This window comes from Malus sylvestris, chromosome 15 (assembly GCF_916048215.2).
Source record: "Malus sylvestris chromosome 15, drMalSylv7.2, whole genome shotgun sequence".
Taxonomy (NCBI): domain Eukaryota; kingdom Viridiplantae; phylum Streptophyta; class Magnoliopsida; order Rosales; family Rosaceae; genus Malus; species Malus sylvestris.
In genome coordinates this window covers 34503583-34525540 of record NC_062274.1, presented here as the reverse complement: position 1 = coordinate 34525540, position 21958 = coordinate 34503583, and the positions used below count along the sequence as shown (strand labels likewise).

General features: G+C 40.9%; 1 protein-coding gene across 1 annotated transcript; it reads left to right on the top strand.

Moving 5' to 3' along the window:
* Positions 1 to 18214: 18214 nt before the first annotated feature.
* On the top strand, positions 18215 to 21174 carry LOC126605155 (uncharacterized). The gene is made up of 2 exons (XM_050272519.1): positions 18215 to 18756; positions 19672 to 21174. Exon 2 carries the CDS (start codon positions 20325 to 20327, stop codon positions 20997 to 20999), a length of 675 nt encoding a protein of 224 aa, XP_050128476.1. The 5' UTR covers positions 18215 to 18756; positions 19672 to 20324; the 3' UTR covers positions 21000 to 21174.
* Positions 21175 to 21958: the final 784 nt, after the last annotated feature.

Genomic DNA, 21958 nt, shown 5'->3' with positions numbered 1-21958 from the left:
AAATAAGGTGGGGTTGATTTTGGACGAAAATAAGTAAATTAAGACAAGAACAATGTAAACAGATTCTTAGACAAAACTAGGTGAATTTATGGGTGAAAGACTAACGAGAGGGTTCTTCTCCACACATGACACACTTGCATACAAAATTGATTTCCAATTTCTTCTTTCAACAAACCATGAACCTCCATGCCCTAGGTTAACTGTGATAACACTTTTTTAACCTTCAAGTCTTCCTTAAGTTATTGAATTTGATGGGAATGCACATACAACAACTCAAAGCATTCTCTAAAAGTCCCTTACGTGAAAAGCATAATAAAGGTACAATCAAAGATCATTAAACTTCATGAAAACTATAAGCATTGACAAGGCAATTGTTACTATGAAAAGCATGAAACGTTTGCCAAGAATTCACTTAACATGATCGTTTATAAGCGACCTCCACTACTTGCAAATATAAGGTTGTAACTATTAGGTGAAACTTCCTTATATTTTAGCTTCAAATTCCTGCATGAAAACTAAGTTGGCCACCTTAATGAACACACAAAAATAAGTCATCAATCATATGGTTAAGCAAATTGCATTCACAATTCATGAAATAACAATTAGAAGTAATCAATTCATCTTGCAAGCATAATCATGGTATTGAATAGTCCCCCTAGCCAAAAAGGCTTAGTTCCTCATGTTCACAAAACAAAGGAAAACATATTTATACATTGTAAATATAAGAAAGAGAACACCTAAATACTCCAACGATTCAATGTTGAACAACTAGAACCTTCAAGCACTTCTTCTTCCTCTCCTTTGCTGCGGCACAAGGGTTGGTGGTGAGTTTAGGGAGTTATGGATGATGTAGAAGGATGGAATTAAGGTTAGGATGAATGTAGGGGACGGCAAGGGTTGTTTCTGGGCAGAAAATATGATGAATGGTGAAGTATGGATGTGGTAGAGAGTGGGGATAGCTTTCTGGCGTGAATGGTGAGTGAATGGATGGTTTTGTGGCTGCAAAAAGGAGGTTTATTTAAAAGGATTTCAGGAATTAAAACCCTAGGTTATTTAGGTAAACAGAAATTAAGTCAAAAGCTTCTAGAAGGGTTTAGGAAATCAAATCAGAAAACTAAAGGAAAGTGCAAGGAATATGCATCAAGGGCATAAAACACAAAAGGAATGTGTTTTAATGCAAGGAAATAGGAAAGAACCCTCTCCCTTGCACGGCAAGGAAGAGGAAAGGTTAAGGGGGTGCAGCTGTGATGTAGGAAAGGTTTAGAGAAAGGTTTAAATGTCCTAAAACTGAAGGGAAAGGGTTCCTTTGTACTGCAAGGAAGAGGGGATTGTGGAAAGAGCATGTGAGGTGCGGCATTGACTTAGACCATGCAAGAAATATGTGCTTGATGTCCTAGAATACTTAGGAGGCCTTCAAAGTGGCTGGAACATAAGGACTTTTAGATTTAGGAAAGGTCAAACCAAAATAGGAAACCTTGGCTTAACTTCCCTACTTCAAGTAGGAATCCTTGTTGGAGTAGGAATCCAAACTTCTTCAAATCTTCAATTACATCCATTCCTTTTGCTCCAAGCTTGTGATAATCATTCCAAGCCCAATTTTCTCCAAAAGGCACCAAATTGCATACTTTACCCTTAGAATCTGAAAACACACAAAAGTGACTTTAAACACTAAAATAACTCAAGAAACACAACGAAAATGCACGAGAACAAGCCAATTAAGTCGCATAAATATGCTCCTATCAAATTCCCCCACACTTATCTTTTGCTAGTCCTCGAGCAAAACAAACAAACTAAAGAAAACAAAATGAAACAAAACAAACAAAACACAACCTAAACCTTCCAACGTTTGCCTCAGGGATTTCCAATGCACATGACATGTTAAAAATCATTATCCCCACAGATTTTAGTCATCCTCACACTTGAGCACATACTTAATCATAGTCACCACATACTAGTTCACAAATAACCAATTAAAACGATGTTTTGAATATAGTAACATGCCTTAGAGAATTCGCTCAATTCCTTACAAGATATGCACTCAATTTTCACTTAGATTTTCTAACTACACACCTTATACTAGTTATATGTGAGAAGATTGATATAGATATGAAAACGACCGCTCACATATATGTATCACAACTAAAGCAATTTCTAGAGTTAATAAGCATGTTTAGATATGATCTCATGAATGGAATGCTACTACTTAGATGCGAGAACCAGTGACACCATATGCTCATGCCAAATTCAAACTCCACAAATTGAAACACATAACACTCAAGATTGAAGTCAAGGGTTGTAACGGGGCTTGCGGTATTGGTTAACAAAGGAAGGATAGGCATAACAAACATTCTTAAAGCAATAGCAAGCAAAGTAATGAAATTGAGACTTAGAATTCACTTTAGAATGCAGAAATCACTTTTAGACATAAATGGGAGATTTAAACAACTCTTAGGGTCAAATTCAACTTTTTGGACCCTTCCTTCAACAAACAATACTTTAGAACTCTTTTTCACATCTTTTCAACTCTTTTTTTTTTTATACTTTTCACACTTTTCTTTTTCTTTCTTTCTTTTCACGAATTTTTCTTTTCTTTTCTTTCTAGCCGTGCCTATGGCACACTAACTCACATGAGAAACACTTCCCCCACACTTGTTTTCTGCCAAACTTTAATCAAAAGGAATTCAATTTGAATTATGCTTTACTATGCTTCAAGAACAAGGGTATGGATGGTCCTAATCTAGGCTAGGTGAGGATGATGTGGTTAACAAAAAAAATAGGCTAACGAAGGCTGAAAGGGGTTAAACTTAAACATATAATGATATAGGATACACGACAGTTTGGCTTTGGTGGTGGTGACTACACAACTTCATCTTGAATATGTGTTATGCAAATCAATAACATGCTTTGAATGAAATGGGCATGAGTTCTAGCATTTGGAACTAAACGATGAAACGCCTTCTAAGTAGTAACCAAGCAAAGAATAATGAGATCATGCAACGACTTTAGAAAACAATAATGCACAGATTTTAACTCTCCAAATAAACGTTTAGGCTCAAGTCTCACAAGGTTGTAGTGTTTGTTTGAGTTCCTTCCTTCAAGCATGTTACAAAAACTAATTTTTCCTTTATGATTACATGTGAATTCATAAGTTATAACCACAACCAAGCATAAACAAAGAGTAAATCAAACGTTCATCCATGTTAATCACTCTCTTTAACAGCCATGCAACTACAAACCAAATCCTCATCATTGTGTTGGAAGGTACCCTAAGACGTAAACAAACACACAAAAACAACTCTTTTTGGCCTTTTCAAAACAATTTTTCAAATTTTTATGAGATTTTTGGATTTTTAGAACAAAACACACTAAAACACACCAAAACAGCTTAAAAACACTTAAAAACAGCAAGGAACAACACTTGAAGTTATGGGTGATAAAATCCCACAAATTTGCATAAAAAACACTTAATTACCCCCCCCCACACTTAAATCAAACATTGTCCTCAATGTTTCAAGCCTAAATTCACACAAAACACAAGTAAACACACAAACAGCAACTAAACAAGTGAACATGGCAGAATAGAAACAACAATAAAGAGAAGGGTTTTAGGAACGCAAATCTGGAATTGGAGTGATTCCTAGGGCTTCCTTTGTTGTATGCATGGGTTGCCTCCCACATAGCGCTTGCTTTAACGTCGTAGAGCTGGACGAAGAACATGTTCATTCCTCATTGGAGCTTACGACATGCAGTGGGATCTCCTCCACGACATGCTCAACAAAGTTCTCATACATTCAATCCTTGAACGGAAATGGATAGTGATGTTTACTGATGGGTGCGTTGTGTTTCCTAAGGTTCATGTAAATGCACCCACCATCGGTGATTTGCTTTGGTACCTGCACCAACGAAGGGAACCACCTATCAACTTTAATGGGAATTGGATTTGGATTAGGTGACTTACCTATGTGTTGTGATAAAGTGGCAGCAATGTGAACATTCTTCCCCATGGTGCTTTCGGCCAATTTGAGCACTTTGAGGGCAGTGGCCGTATGGTCCTTGTGCTCCACTCCAATTCCCTCGTCTTGCATGGTTCTTGATGCATCCTTTGTGCTTGGTGCTGAACGGTCTGGTCCTATCTTTTCTATTTTATCAATGGCACAACAAGAATGAACAACATTAGGAGTCTCAATGGATTCAGAAATTTTAAAACTAATCATGTCACCACCAAATGCCATAGTTACTAATCCTTTGGCCACATCAATCTTGGTTTGAGCCGTTTTCATGAAAGGTTGTCCAAGTAAGAGCGGTGATGGTGAAGAGTGGCCTGAATCCTCCATATCAAGCACATAGAAATCTGCAGGAAAAATCAAGTGGTCTACCTGCACCAAAACATCTTCCAACACTCCTTTTGGATATGCATTAGATCGATCGGCTAATTGAATAATCACACCATCATGTTTAAGTGCTCCTAGATTCATAGATGCATAAACAGAATATGGCATGACATTAATTGATGCACCTAAATCTAACATAACATGCTCAAACCTTGTATTACCAATTACGCAAGGAATTGTGAAACTACCCGGATCTTTACATTTAGGTGGCAGCTTTCTTTGCAACATTGCGGAGACATTCTTTCTTACATGTACCACTTCTTTCTCCCGGACACGTTTCCTTGTTGTGCAAAGCTTCTTGAAAAACTTGGCATACTTTGGGATTTGCTTTATAGCATCAAGAAGGGGAATGTTGACATGCACCTTTCTAAATGTCTCTAGAACATATTTTTCCTCATTTTCGTTCTTGGATTGCAAAAATCTGCTAGGAAAGGGTACATTCGAAGGAATAACTTTAGTGGGAACCGAATTGGACACACTCTTACCTTTGTTGGATAGATTGGATGGTGTTTGTGCCATTGGAACCTGCGGTAAAGGTGTTTCGACCCTTGTTGTGGGTTGAGTTGCTTCCTCCTCTTCCTTTTGCAACATTTCATCCTCTTTGTGACCTGTTTTTGATGAAGAACCTGCCCCAACCTCCTTGCCAGTTCGTAGGGTGATTGCTTTGGCTGTTTCAAACCCTCCATTTGGATTTGCAATGGTTGAACTAGGAAGCTTTCCTTGGTCTTTAAACTGCCCAACAAACTCCGCAATCTGCCTAATTTGCTTTTCCAATTGATCCACCCTAATGTTCGTGTTGTGCATTGCTTGGGTTTGATTTTTTTGCCCCTGAGATAATTTGGTAAGTAACTTAAGAATTGTATCATTATCCAAAGTGTTACCTGAAGTGTTTTGGGCAGATTGTGGAGGAGCTTGTGTGTGTGCCTATGGCTGGGTGTAGAAGCCCGAGGGTTGCTGCCTAAAGCCTTCGTGTTGTTGGGGTTGTTGTGGCTCCCTCCACTTGAAATTTGGATGGTCTCTCCAACCGGGATTATATGTGTTGGAGTATGGATCGTGCCTTGGCTGATTTTAGCTTTGAAATCCAATTGCATTGGCGCTTTCCCATCCACCATTCTCAATGAGTTGAGGACACTTTTCAGAAGCATGTCCTTGGATAGAACACACGCCACACACCATTGGTCCTTGGATCTTCATACCCTCGGCCATCTGAGATACAATGGAAGTAAGATTAGCTAATTGAGATTGAATGTCGGATGTGGAACTTACCTCATTAACTTGTTGTCGTTGGGTATCCCTTTGCCCAATGCCTTCGTATTGTTGTGCATTCAATGCACGGTTTGCAATAAGTGTTTTGGCTGCCATGGGTGTCTTATCTACCAAAGCTCCTCCCGCCGAGGCATCTAGCATTTAACGTTCGATTGGTAGAAGGCCTTCATAGAAGTATTGGAGTAGCAACTCTTCCTTCATTTGATGTTGCGGGCAAGAAGCAACAAGCGTTTTAAAACGTTCATAATAAGATGGAAAAGACTCACCTTGGTTTTGTTGGATGCCACTTATCCTTTTCCTCAAGAGAATGACTCTTGAAGTAGGGAAAAATTTCTCCAAGAATGCTCGTTTCATACTTTCCCACGATGTGACTGTCCCAGGTGCAAGTTCATACAACCAATCTTTAGCTTTATCCATTAGAGAGAATGGAAAAGCCTTCATCTTTAAGATGCTACCATCAACGTTAACCGGAGTCATACTTGAGCACACAAACTCAAACTCTTTTAAATGCTTGTTAGGGTCCTCCATGGACAACCCATGGAACTTTGGGATGGGGTGCAGCAAACTAGACTTCAATTCGAACTCCTCGGTCTTGCCTTGAGCTGCCATGGGATATTGGATGCATAAAGGTGCGGCATTGTCCAATCCCAAAGCTGAAAGCTCCTTGATTGTTCGGTTGTCGGCTGCCATGATTGGTGCTTCCTCAAAAATCCCAGCCGTGCCCCTCTCTTCTCTTCTAAAACTTATTCTTCAAGGTCAGGTTCAAGGCTAGGTGGGTTAGACTCTTGTTGGTTCCTCCTTCTTCTCAAAGTTCTCTCAAAATCGTCGTCAAAGTTCAAAATATGCTCACGAACAGGTTGGGAACTTCGAGTCATGCACTAGTACCTAAAAAACAAAGAAACAAAACAATTCAGCAACTAAGATAGAAAACAAACGAAAATAAAAAGAAATAACGAGGGATTAGCAAAGTTGCTAATCCCCGGCAATGGCGCCAAAATTTGATGCGTAAAATAACTAAACACACAAATTATGAAGGAAAAAAATTTGTCCTAGCTAAGAACAAGTATGAACATTTGAATACACATGCAAGCTATTAACACTTTAAAGTAGGCATGCATCCAAAAACAATTCATAAAACCCATGACTTTCAAAGCCTAGTATATGGTGAACCAAAATAAACTCTTTAACAACATTAAAGAGAAGTAAAGATTTAGTGATTCTTTACCCTTGAAGCTCATCCTTGATTACACAAGGGATTCACCCAAGTGGAGGGCCTTCAAGTCACCTCCAAGCTCCTTGAATCCTCCTTGTGTTTTCCTCCCTTTTGTGCTCCTTTGATGATTTGAGGAAAAAGGATTTGTTCTCCAAAACACCAAAAGCTTGATGTCTCTAAGTCTCTTCACCAAGGTTGTATCTTGTGAAGATGATATGGATGACTAAGGGAAGAAGAGATTGCTAGATGTCCCTTCCCTTAGTGGCCGGCCTCCTTAGAAGAAAATGGAGAAAATGTTTCACCCAATTTCAACAAGAAAAACCCTAATGAGAAAATAGTTATAAAGTTGCTTTTATAACCTTTTCTTTGGTGAGTGGCAAACTTGTAATTAAGCAAACTTTGCCAATCCACCCTAATGGCCGGCCATCCTTTGTTATTGGGCTAATTTGCCCATTTTGTTTTAGTTGTCATACAACTTGAACATAATGGGCCTTTTGGACCAAAACGCTTTTGGGCCCCGAAACCCAAAACCAACATATAAGCCCAATACGAACCTTTCGTAAAATTAATTAACTAATTAATTAATCTTGACCATTCTTCAATTAAACCATTTAATTGCTTATCCATTTCATATAATTTCTTCACATACATCCTTACTCGGTGTACGATCCATTAGGTTCCAATTAGCGAGGCAGTGGGCGATGTTACTCTTAACTATCGATTTATGAATTGAAACCACATTTCAATTCTCCCTTTAATGATTAGTGTTATCTAATCATTTGGGCTTCCACAAACCATGAGTGACACCTAGCAGTATGTCATGGTTACCCAAGCTAAGTAGAATTGGTTGGAGAACCTATCCAGTTACAACTACAATGCAATACGGTCATTCTCTAATACAATACTCTTAATCACATTGTTTAAGTGATAGTTTGTTTCATGTCTACTATCCAATGTGATACTTTCCTATATGATTCCCTTGAATATGATTTGGAACAAACTTCCTAAGTCATATTCATTTGCTTTGGCCAAAGACTTTAGAATCATATCTTAGAGTATTCTCCCTCCACCATGGAAGGTTAGAGATCCCTTGTTGTGCATTCATATGCCTACATGATTAGATAGCTCGACCCCAACAATGCCGTGGACACTCCAAAGGAATGCCGTTGACAGGATCAAAGATCAAGGATCTAACCATTAGACATCGATGATGCCTCAGGTCAAAGGACTACTTTGCATATTGCAACTTTAGAGTTCATACATGACATGTATGTTCGAACTCTATTTTGATCGTAGTTCAGTGTACTCGACTACTCTTTCGAGCACCTATGTGTTTGTCTTAGTGTCCAACACCAAATGACTTGAGACTAGTCATACTCACGCTTGAGTCAACACAACACATACTAACCTTAGCGGATTGTCAATGCCCAATTGGCAATCCTATGGCTAGGAACGTTTTAGGAATGAACATAAGAGAAAGGTCTCGATAATCTAACTCACTTAGATCACTTATCTCTTAGAACAAATACATTCCTTGGATTCTCTTATTGCTTAAACACATGATACAATAAATAGTGATTAACAATAAGAATTGCCCTTCATTAAACATATAAAAGTTTAATACATTAAGTATTCCAAAAAGCTATTACATCAAATGAGTGGCTTTGTGGGCATACTTCCAACAAATTAAACCCTCTTGTTGACAATTGTAATATGGATAAGTAGGGATTGTTCTTAAACCAGGGATTAGGAGGGATTGCTAAACACTCTAAACTGACTCAAATACGTAAAACAAAGTTTAAAACACCAAACTAGACTCAAAGAATGCAAAACTAAACTCTAAAACACTAAAACAAACCAAAAGAATCAAAACAACACAAAAACACTCAAAACTGCCTTAAAAACATTTTCTGGGCAGTTTTGAATACTAACACAAACTTGGACGAAATTTGGTTTTCTAATGACTTAAAACACTCAAAAACATAATCTAAGACAAATTCTAACTAATATGACTCAAAGAAATAAGGTGGGGTTGATTTTGGACGAAAATAAGTAAATTAAGACAAGAACAATGTAAACAGATTCTTAGACAAAACTAGGTGAATTTATGGGTGATAGACTAACTAGAGGGTTCTTCTCCACACATGACACACTTGCATACAAAATTGATTTCCAATTGCTTCTTTCAACAAACCATGAACCTCAATGCCCTAGGTTAACTGTGATAGCACTTTTTTAACCTTCAAGTCTTCCTTAAGTTATTGAATTGGATGGGAATGCACATACAACAACTCACAACATTCTCTAAAAGTCCCTTACGTGAAAAGCACAATAAAGGTACAATCAAAGATCATTAAACTTCATGAAAACTATAAGCATTGACGAGGCAATTGTTACTATGAAAAGCATGAAACGTTTTCCAAGAATTCACTTAACACGATCGTTTATAAGCGACCTCCACTACTTGCAAATATAAGGTTGTAACTATTAGGTGACACTTCCTTATATTTTAGCTTCAAATTCCTGCATGAAAACTAAGTTGGCCACCTTAATGAACACACAAAAATAAGTCATCAATCAAATGGTTAAGCAAATTGCATTCACAATTCATGAAATAACAATTAGAAGTAATCAATTCATCTTGCAAGCATAATCATGGTATTGAATAGCCCCCTAGCCAAAAAGGCTTAGTTCCTCATGTTCACAAAACAAAGGAAAACAGATTTATACATTGTAAATATAAGAAAGAGAACACCTAAATACTCCAACGATTCAATGTTGAACAACTAGAACCTTCAAACACTTCTTCTTCCTCTCCTTTGCTGCGGCACAAGGGTTGGGGGTGAGTTTAGGGAGTTATGGATGATGTAGAAGGATGGAATTAAGGTTAGGATGAATGTAGGGGACGGCAAGGGTTGTTTCTGGGCAGAAAATATGATGAATGGTGAAGTATGGATGTGGTAGAGAGTGGGGATAGCTTTCTGGCGTGAATGGTGAGTGAATGGATGGTTTTGTGGCTGCAAAAAGGAGGTTTATTTAAAAGGATTTTAGGAATTAAAACCCTAGGTTATTTAGGTAAACAGAAATTAAGTCAAAAGCTTCTAGAAATAGGAAATCAAATCAGAAAACTAAAGGAAAGTGCAAGGAATATGCGGCAAGGGCATAAAACACAAAAGGAATGTGTTTTAATGCAAGGAAATAGGAAAGAACCCTCTCCCTTGCACGGCAAGGAAGAGGAAAGGTTAAGGGGGTGCGACTGTGATGTAGGAAAGGTTTAGGGAAAGGTTTAAATGTCCTAAAACTGAAGGGAAAGGGTTCCCTTGCACGGCAAGGAAAAGGGGATTGTGGAAAGGGCATGTGACGTGCGGCATTGACTTAGACCATGCAAGAAATATGTGCTTGATGTCCTAGAATACTTAGGAGGCCTTCAAAGTGGCTGGAACATAAGGACTTTTAGATTTAGGAAAGGTCAAACCAAAATAGGAAACCTTGGCTTAACTTCCCTACTTCAAGTAGGAATCCTTGTTGGAGTTGGAATCCAAACTTCTTCAAATCTTCAATTACGTCCATTCCTTTTGCTCCAAGCTTGTGATAATCAATCCAAGCCCAATTTTCTCCAAAAGGCACCAAATTGCATACTTTACCCTTAGAATCTGAAAACACACAAAAGTGACTTTAAACACTAAAATAACTCAAGAAACACAATGTAAATGCACGAGAACAAGCCAATTAAGTCGCATAAATATGCTCCTATCAATTTTCAAGAAGCAGATCGGAGTAACCATGGAGGTCTATGTCGATGACATCATGGTGAAAGGCAAGCAGCAGTCAGACCACATCGGCAACTTGGAAGAGACTTTTGACATTCTTCGAGAGTACAAAATGAAGCTCAACCCAACGAGTGCACTTTTGACGTATCCTCAAGATGATTCTTAGGGTACCTTATAACCCAGCAAGGAATCGAGGCTCATCTAAGGTAGATCAGAACGATCCTAGGAATGAAGTTTCCTACAACTTTGAAAGAGACCCAAAGTTTGACTAGACAAGCAGCTACACTCAATTGTTTCCTCTCGCGACCCACCGACCGATGTAAGCCCTTTTTCAAGGCAATCAAGAAGGCACATAAGGACAAATGGGATGACGAGTACGAGAAAATATTTCCAGACCTGAAGCAGTACCAGACAAGACATCACCTTCACTACTTTCCAAGCAAGAAGCAGCGTAGAACCTATATATCTATCTGGCAGTATTAGAAGTAGCAGGGAGTTTTGCCTTCATACGAGAAGAGCTGGGGGCCTAACTGCCTGTATTCTACACATCCAAAGATCTCCCCGATACTCAAACAAGATACCTGAAGATTGAAAAGCTAATTTTGGCACTAGTTGTTGCAGCTCGGAAGCTCAAACCCTACTTTCAAGGTTATCCAATCATCATCATGACCCAGTACCCACTGCGATTGGTTTTGTATAGTCCAGACGCTTCTCAATGAGTGATGAAGTAGGCGTTGGAACTTGGCCAACACAGCTTAGTATATCAACCCTACATGGTAATAAAAGCACAGACATTGGCAGACTTTGTAGCAGAATTCACCCCAAGCCTGAAAGACCCATGAACTCAGCCTAAAAGAGCTCCAGAGGTAGTCGAGTATGTCGTAGCCGCACCAACCCTACTTGTTGGAGACATTTTGCGTTTGCACGTCAATAGATCATCCAACCACCAGGGATCGGGAACATGCTTAGTTCTTACTACCCTGGATGGTTCGATGCTCGAGCAGGCGATCACTCTAAGCTTCAAGGCAACAAACAACTAAGCAAAGTATGAAATCCTACTAGCAGGTCTCCGATTAGCGAAAGACCTAGCGGTGAAGAAGCTCGCAATCTATTTCGATTCCCAGCTGATCACCAACCAAACCTTAGAGGAGTACGAAGCAAAGCATCCAAGGATTGCCTGATACCTTAAGAAGGTACGAAAGTAGCTAGTGACGTTCTAGGTATACACACTCACTCAAGTTCCACGAGCAGAAAATAACCACGCAGACGCACTAGCAGGCCAAAACTCTGCATTAGGCCATCAGCTCAGGCGCTCCATCTTAGTCAATGGCGTAGATTAACACAAGTTCAAGTTGGCAGAATCACATCATTGACTACTTAGTTAATGGAATGCTCCCCGCAAATAGACCTGAGTCTAGGAAGCTGCAGATAAAGGCAGAACGCTACTACATGTGGAACAACATGCTCGTTCGCAGATCTTTCTCAAGACCACATTTTCGTTGCCTATCACCTTGCGATGACCTGAAGATTTTTAGCTCAATCCACGAAAGCGTCTGTGGAAACCATTCCGGATGCCACTCCCCAGCATAAAAAGGTCTTAATGCTGGCTATTATTGGCCAACCATGCATCAAGATGCCGAGAAGTATGTACAAAGGTACGAAAGCTGCTAGTTGATGCGAAATATATAAGCACACAAATTAAACCCTCTTTTTATCAAATGTAGTAAAGTATGTAAGTAGAGATCGTTCTAGGCCGGGGATTAGGAGGGATTGCTAAATCACTTGGAAACTGACTTGAAAACGTAAAAACAAAGTTTAAAACACTAAACTAGACTCAAAGAATGCAAAACTATACTTTAAAATACTAAGATAAACAAAAAGATTCAAAACAGCAAATAAACACTCAAAACTGCCTTAAAAACACTTTCTGGGCAGTTTTGAACACCTAACACAAACTTGGACGAATTTTGGTTTTCTAATGGACTAAAACACTTAAAAACATAATCTAAGACAAGTTCTAATTAATATGACTCAAAGAAATAAGATGGGGTTGATTTTGGACGAAAATAATTAAATTAAGACAAGAACAAAGTAAACAGATTCTTAGACAAATTTGGGTGAATCAAAACAGATTGTAAATGAATTTGAATGAAACTTATGGATGGAAGGCTAGCTAGGAGGTTCTTCTCCACACATGTCACACTTGCATACAAAACGATTTCCAGTTGCATTTCGATAAACTATGAATACTCAACCCCCCAAATTAACCGTGAATTGCACTAATTAACCCTCAGTTTTTCCACAAGTTATTAGGTTGGATGATTGCATACGACAACCCAAAACATTCCCTACAAGTTCCCTACATGAATTGCATAATAGAGATACAAGCAAGAATCATTAAGTTCTATGAAAAACATAAGCATTGACGAGGCACTCGTTACTATGATTTGCATGAAACTTATGCCAAGAATTTACTTAACGTGATTGTGACTAGCAACCTTCACTACTTGTGAATATAAGTTCATAACGATTAGGTGAAACTCCCTTATATTCTAGCGTCAAATTCATGCATGAAAATTAAGCGTGCACTCTCAACCAACATACAAAAATCAGTTTTTATACGAACGGATAAGTAAATTGAATTCACAACTTATGAATCACAATTGGATGTAATCAAATCATATTGCAAGCATGAACATAGTTTCGAATCACCCCCTAACTAAGAGGGGTTTAGTTCCTCGTACTTACAAAGCAAAGATGCATAAATTTAGACATTAAAAACAAAGATAGAAAACACCTAGAAACGCTTCAACACTCCCAAGGCTTGGGCATAGGCACGGCACAAGATGTTCCTTCTCTTTCCTTCCTTGCAAGCAGCGGCACTAGAGGTTTTGGACGGTTTTGAGTGGTTTTTATGGTGTAGAATGGATGGGAATGGTATGGAAAGGTTTAGGATTGATGGGTGGTGTGGCTAGGGGTGGTTTTTGGCTGAAATTAGAGAGAATGGTGGTGGGAAGTTTCGGCTAAGATGGATCAAAATCTGTTCTCTTTGATGAATATGGGAGGTGGTATTTATAGGCTTGAGAGAGGACCACTCCATTTCCTTTGCATGTGCAGCTTATGTTGGTATGAGTTGTCATGTTTCCCCTTTACATTTATACACACATGCTTCATCATTTCAACCACAAAACACACCAAATTTCTGCCCATGCCTTGTGCTTTTCTTCCACTTTGCATGTGGGTTTGCTGCCATGTTTCTTTGCTTTGCCATTACACTTGCACACATACATGTTCTTTGCATCATTTCAACCACAAAACACACACATTTTCTGCCATGTCAAACTGTCCATGCCTTGCCTTTCTCTTTGTATGTGCTGTCGATGTTTCTGAACCTTTCAGTGTTACAATGCCCATAACTTCTTCTTGAAAAATGATATTAACAATCCGTAAATTGCTCCAGAAAGTAGACATCTGTAGCTTTCCACGCATATAAGGCACATTTTCTCATTCATTCTGAGCTGTTCGTAACATGCTTTCAAAGTCAGCTAATCTGCACAGGCTGTTTTGACGAATTTGTTACTTAATAATTCACTTGTGCTACTTTTCTTTTCTTTGCTTGATAAATCACACAAAACACAAAAACATAGTAAATAGGTCAAAAATATAAGGAACTAACTAAGAAAAGACAAGTGAATTTTATGTAAAATATATATAAATATGAGCTTATCACTAGTGCCCACATGACTTGCCAGCGAACTCCACCTGCAGACGAGCCCTTGGCCATTCATGCAGTGGAGGATTGACCTGGTATAACCTATGCCACCTGCCACTGGGGTAGAGGTATGATGATCGTAGCAATTAACTACTTCATAATATGGGTCGAGGACATCATATGCTGTTTCAGCATCCCTCACTCCATCGTCACAGACAATGGTCCACAGTTTGTGAGCAAGGATTTGGCCAAGTTCTTCGAAAAATATGGCGTTTAGCAACACATGTACACGCCTCGATATCCGTAGGGTAATTGACAGGCTGAGGCATCCAACAAAACCATCCTCGACTGCCTCAAGAAGTCCCTCACAGACAAGAAGGAAAGTGCCCAAATGAGCCTCTGAGTGTTCTGTGGGCGTATCGCACCACTAAGAGACGAGCAACCGGTAAAACTCTATTTTTCCTAGCATATGGTTGTGAGGTGATTATTCTTCCCAACATCGTGGTGCCAAGCATAAGCACTGTACTACCAAATTTCGATCAGAATGAGAAGGAGATTGCCACAAGCTTAGACTTGGCAGAGGAAGAGCACGAGAAGGTAATCACTTGCATTGTGGCTTATCAGCAGCAGTTCATCTCCAGCTACAACAAGAGGAAGAAGATCTGGTAGTTCCAGACAGGAGGCTTAGTCCTCAGAAAAGTCTTCATCACCGCCCACCCACCGGGAAGGCTCCAAATAGATGACTCTCATCTAGGAAGGTCTGTAAAAAAAACAACCGAGTAGGTGAAAGAAGTAACTACTCCCTCACCACTATGAGCAACAAAGAGATCAAAAAGCAGTGGAATGCCTACAACCTAAGAAAGTACTACGTGTTACCCCCCACAATTTCTTGGACTGTTCAAGATAAATAAAGTTTGAAGATTCAAGCAGTTCAATGGACAAGACCTCGTATACTGAGGATTATTAGTTGTTATGCCATTACTGCCTATAAGCAAAGTCAATAAATTTCTCTATTTTCAATGAAGACTGAAGGAATTGTTCATAAACCTAGGCCGAATGCATAAACAAACTAACCACCCCTGTGACAGTAAAAGACGCCCCTGCCTTTGCGGATATAGCGTGTGCTCTCCAATTATGAGAGGGTAAACTAATCCAAAATATCCAGATATGGATAGGTTGTACGACTACTCAGTTTTCCCTGAATGTAGCAACTACCTAAGCTGGACTACTCCCAGAATTGGCCACAATAGTCCTTCTCCTAGAATAAACTTAGCTGAATGAAAGATTCAATTTCGCAGGATCCTAAGTCTCTAACCGGAAAAGATGCTAAGTGCAGGATTCCAGCCTATGAAATAATTCCCGTGACTAGATAGTCCATCCTTGACGTGCAAGTCTTCGTGAACATAGCTTGGTTTTAAAGTGTTGGAATACTAATTAAGCAACCTACGTAATCAAGTTACAACTCGGAAGGATATGGCCTCTGAGGTGTGATTATACCTACACCTTACGCCTAAAACACCTCTAAGAGCCAGAGACGATGCCTAAAGTGGTCACGCGGGTTGTTTACTTTTGTTAGTAAGACGCCCGACCGATGACCCAACGACTGGTAGCCCAAGGTAATTGGTAAGCTAAGACTTACACCTACTATGACTATGCGGACCCGTCTGCTTGTTTAAAAGCAGCATTTTCAGTTGATGGTTTTCAATTTAAGTTTTGGAGGAGCTAAAGCCGAGGTACAACTAGAGCAGTTACGCGGATTTCATCTGCTTTATACTAGAAGCATGTGTCCGGCCGTCGACTTTATAAGTTAAAAACATTGTAACTAGCCTTGGGTGGGCCAAGGCTCATGCAGTCGTTAAAGTCGAGATTCATGACTATAGTAGCTATGTGAATTTCCTTTGCTTTCAACTAGAAGCATATGTCTAGTCGTCGGCTTTATACAACAACAACAACAACAAAGCCTTTTCCCACTAAGTGGGGTCGGCTATATGAATCCTAGAACGCCATTGCGCTCGGTTTTGTGTCATGTCCTCCGTTAGATCCAAGTACTCTAAGTCTTTTCTTAGAGTCTCTTCCAAAGTTTTCCTAGGTCTTCCTCTACCCCTTTGGCCCTGAACCTCTGTCCCGTAGTCACATCTTCGAACCGGAGCGTCAGTCGGCCTTCTTTGCACATGTCCAAATCATCGGAGCCGATTTTCTCTCATCTTTCCTACAATTTCGGCTACTCCTACTTTACCTCGGATATCCTCATTCCCAATCTTATCCTTTCTCGTGTGCCCACACATCCCACGAAGCATCCTCATCTCCGCTACACCCATTTTGTGTACGTGTTGATGCTTCACCGCCCAACATTCTGTGCCATACAACATCGCTGGCCTTATTGCCGTCCTATAAAATTTTCCCTTGAGCTTCAGTGGCCTACGACGGTCACACAACACGCCGGATGCACTCTTACACTTCATCCATCCAGCTCGTATTCTATGGTTGAGATCTCCATCTAATTCTCCGTTCTCTTGCAAGATAGATCCTAGGTAGCGAAAACGGTCGCTTTTTGTGATCTTCGCTAGATTGCTCCGGTCATTAGTGTGGATAAGTATATAAATGGATAGAGATAGGAAAGCAAACACAAGATGTACGTGGTTCACCCAGATTGGCTACGTCCACGGAATAGAAGAGTTCTCATTAATTGTGAAGGGTTTACACAAGTACATAGGTTCAAGCTCTCCTTTAGTGAGTACAAGTGAATGATTTAGTACAAATGACATTAGGAAATATTGTGGGAGAATGATCTCGTAATCACGAAACTTCTAAGTATCGGAGTGTGGTGTCGTCTTGACTTGCCTTATCTGTCTCATAGGTAGATGTGGCATCTTCTCTGGAAGTACTCTTCCTCCATCCAGGGGTGGTATCTTTAACTGGTGGAGATGCACAAGGTAATGTATCAATTTCACTTGAAGCTTACTTGTAGTCTCAGGCTTGGTCAAGCGCGATACAAACCATGTAGTAGGAGTCCCCCAAGTCGCCGAGCTAGGGGGTCTGCTGAAAGAGGTGACAGACAAGGTAAGCAATCAGAGCTCCGACTGATTGTTCACCTTCTCCCCATCTTGCAGCAGCATGAAGGATAAAGAGAAGAAAAATGAGAAGAGATGATATGAGATACTTTTGCTTTTGAAGAAGTAACTTTCCACAGGCTTATTCTTGAACTGAGCTGGAGGGTTTTCTGGTTTCCTCCAGAGTATAAGGCCGACTGAAGAATTTGAGGGTCAAAACAAGTCCATCAAATCTAGAGTACGTTCCACCCTGCTGATATGGGATACTTTTGCTTTTGACAGAGTAATGGGTGTATCGGCACGTGTGCTGTTACGCTTGTCTCCACATGCTTCCTTGTATCCTTCGCACTTGCCCTATCTGTTCCTCAAGCAGATGCGGAATCTTCCCTGGAAACATAAGATGTTGAAGATGAGTACTCGAGAGCAATGCCAGGTAAGTAATCAGGTAAGGGGTTCCAGGCAGTCAGTTCCTGGCTGGAAGCTTGATTCCAAGTGCTGACTGATTGCTCTCTTTCTCCTTGTCTTGCAGGTAAAAACAAGGCCAAAGGAAAAGACAGGGAAAAAGCATGATATGGGATACTCTTGCTTTTAACCCTGATGATATGAGATATTCTTGCTCTAGTATAGCTTGTTTGCAAAGGTATTATCGGGGGGAAAGAAAGCTGAATATTTCGAAAGGCTTCGTTGGGAGTGCCCTCTCAGATATGATGAAGGGTTGAGCATTTTTGCAGGTCTGCCTGTCCGTTGGGGATGGAGGTCGACATATATAGGAGTCTCCCTTACAACAAGTAGTAATGCTATTCCTTTACCCTGCTTGGTCATAGCACGGCAGTGGGAGCTGCCAGTTTCACATGTTTTAACTCTGTCAGAGCACTTTGAAAAAGTGGTCTGTGGTATCTGGCGCTCGAGATTCGGAGAACGATGCCTCTTCGATTTTTGAGAAAGCAATCATGCTGAGCAAGCAATCCTGTTGGGAGTGTTGTCTCGAATGTGAGTAAAGGTTGGGCATGTTTGCTAGTCTACCTTGCCACGAAGCACAAAGGTTGACACACAGAGACTTTCCAATTATCCAGCAATGGTACTGTTCCTTTACCCTCTCTTCGCTTTTGAGAAAGTAGTCATGTTGGGAGTCTGGCTCTCGAGATTCGGAGGACGGTGCCTCTTCGATTTTGGAGCAAGCAATCTTGTTGGGAGTGTTTTCTCGAAAGTGAGTAAAGGTTGGGCATGTTTGCTAGTCTACCTTGCCACGAAGCACAGAGGTTGACACACAGGGACTTTCCAATTATCCAGCAGTGGTACTGTTCCTTTACCCTTGTGGGTAATAATATGGTAGCTAGACCTTCAAAATTTATGCGTCTAAACTTTGTTAATGCTGTTTCTTTGCTATTCTTTTACCTTTCTTGGTCAGAGCGATGTAGTGGGAGCTGCAAGCTTCATGTGCTCAACTTTGGCAGAGAACTTTGGCAAAGTTATCTGTGGTACCCATGAGCTATTGTTGCGTGTGGGAAGTGGGTGATTGAACAGTAAGATTCATGTGCTTTCTACTTCACCAGAAGTCTTCGACAGAATGCCCATAATTTCTGCAAAGCTGAGTGTGCGTGTGACAGGTGCTGACAAGGCTAGAAAAGTAGGTGCCTCTTCGATTTCTGAGATCGGCCCTCGTGGTCTCTGAGCAGCCCCGCTTTTGAGAAAGCGAGCGCCTCTTCGATTGATTCGGAGAACGATGCCTCATCGATTTTTGAGAAAGCAATCATGCTGGGGGTTTGGCTCTCAAAGATTCGGGGAGCAGTGTCTCTTCGATTTTTGAGAAAGTAATCACGTTGGGAGTCTGGCTCTCGAGATTCGGAGGGCGGTGCCTCTTCGATTTTGGAGCAAGCAATCTTGTTGGGAGTGTTTTCTCGAATGTGAGTAAAGGTTGGGCATGTTTGCTAGTCTACCTTGCCACGAAGCACAGAGGTTGACACACAGGGACTTTCCAATTAACCAGCAATGGTACTGTTCCTTTACCCTCTCTTCGATTTTTAAGAAAGTAGTCATGTTGGGAGTCTGGCTCTCGAGATTCGGAGGACGGTGCCTCTTCGATTTTGGAGCAAGCAATCTTATTGGGAGTGTTTTCTCGAATGTGAGTAAAGGTTGGGCATGTTTGCTAGTCTACCTTGCCACGAAGCACAGAGGTTGACACACAGAGACTTTCCAATTATCCAGCAGTTGTACTGTTCCTTTACCCTTGTGGGTAATAAAATGGTAGCTAGACCTTCAAAATTTATAGGTCTAAACTTTGTTAGTGCTGTTTCTTTGCTATTCTTTTACCCTTCTTGGTCAGAGCGATGTAGTGGGAGCTGCAAGCTTCACGTGCTCAACTTTGGTAGAGAACTTTGGCAAAGTTATCTGTGGTACCCATGAGCTATTGTTGCGTGTGGGAAGTGGGTGATTGAACAGTAAGATTCATGTGTTTTCTACTTCCCCAGAAGTCTTCGACAGAATGCCCATAATTTCTGCAAAGCTGAGTGTGCGTGTGACGGGTGCTGACAAGGCTGGAAAAGTAGGTGCCTCTTCGATTTCTGAGATCGGCCCTCGTGGTCTCTAGGGAGCCCAGCTTTTGAGAAAGCGAGCGCCTCTTCGATTTCTGAGATCGGCCTTCGTGGTCTTTGAGCAGCCCAACTTTTGAGAAAGCAAACGCCTCTTCGATTTCTGAGATCAACCCTCGTGATCTCTAAGCAGCCCAGCTTTTGAGAAAGCAAACGCCTCTTCGATTTCTGAGTAGGCGCCTCTTCGATTTCTGAAGCTCCGTCGAGTGCAGATTTTTATAGAGGCTGACATTAAGTTCCAAAGCACACTTGAATCTCCACCAGTAGAAGCTTCATTCTTGCACTTCTAAGATCTTGATTTGTCCGACCTCTTCTCTCTTCAACACCTTTGAAAATGTCTGGCCCCTCCGACCGTCGTTTTGACTTGAACCTTGTTGAAGAGGCAGCCCCGCCTTCTCCAGACAACATATGGCGCCCATCCTTCGTCTCCCCTACTGGTCCTCTTACCGTTGGGGATTCCGTGATGAAGAATGATATGACCGCTGCGGTGGTGGCCAGGAACCTTCTCACTCCCAAAGATAACAGACTACTTTCCAAACGGTCTGATGAGTTAGCTGTTAAGGATTCGCTGGCTCTCAGTGTTCAGTGTGCAGGTTCTGTGTCTAATATGGCCCAACGCCTATTTGCTCGAACCCGCCAAGTTGAATCCTTGGCGGCTGAAGTGATGAGTCTCAAACAGGAGATTAGAGGGCTCAAGCATGAGAATAAACAGTTGCACCGGCTCGCACATGACTATGCTACAAACATGAAGAGGAAGCTTGACCAGATGAAGGAAACGGATGGTCAGGTTTTACTTGATCATCAGAGATTTGTGGGTTTGTTCCAAAGGCATTTATTGCCTTCGTCTTCTGGGGCTGTACCGCGTAATGAAGCTCCGAATGATCAACCTCTGATGCCTCCTCCTTCTAGGGTTCTGTCCAGTACTGAGGCTCCAAATGATCCCCCTCCGGTGCCTTCTCTTTCTGGGGCTCTACCGACTGCTGAGACTTCTCCTAAGCAACCTTTGTGAAGGCTCCCTCTTGTGTGTTTATTTTGACTCATGTATATGTACATATTTGTAGCTGATTGGGGATATCAATAAATAAGCTTTCCTTCATTTCAACGTATTGTGTTAAATACACCAAAGCCTTCTTCGCTAAGTTCTTTGAATTTTCTTTTGTTGAAGCTTGTATGTTGAAGTTTTCTGAGTGGAGCATGTAGGTTGGGGTAGTGTTCCCTTAATTTCCCGAGTGAGGAAAACTTCTCGATTGGAGACTTGGAAAATCCAAGTCACTGAGTGGGATCGGCTATATGAATCTTAGAACGCCATTGTGCTCGATCCTGTGTTATGTCCTTCGTTAGATCCAAGTACTCTAAGTCTTTTCTTAGAGTCTCTTCCAAAGTTTTCCTAGGTCTTCCTCTACCCCTTCGGCCCTGAACCTCTGTCCCATAGTCGCATCTTCTAATCGGAGCGTCAGTAGGCCTTCTTTGCACATGTCCAAACCATCGTAACCGATTTTCTCTCATCTTTCCTTCAATTTCGGCTACTCCTACTTTACCCCGGATATCCTCATTCCTAATCTTATCCTTTCTCGTGTGCCCACACATCCAACGAAGCATCCTCATCTCCGCTACACCCATTTTGTGTACGTGTTGATGTTTCACCGCCCAACATTCTGTGCCATACAGCATCGCCGGCCTTATTGCCGTCCTATAAAATTTTCCCTTGAGCTTCAATGGCATACGGCGGTCACACAACACGCCGGATGCACTCTTCCACTTCATCCATCCAGCTTGTATTCTATGGTTGAGATCTCCATCTAATTCTCCGTTCTTTTGCAAGATAGATCCTAGGTAACGAAAACGGTCGCTTTTTGGTATTTCTTGATCTCCGATCCTCACCCCTAACTCGTTTTGGCCTCCATTTGCACTGAACTTGCACTCCATATATTCTGTCTTTGATCGGCTTAGGCGAAGACCTTTAGATTC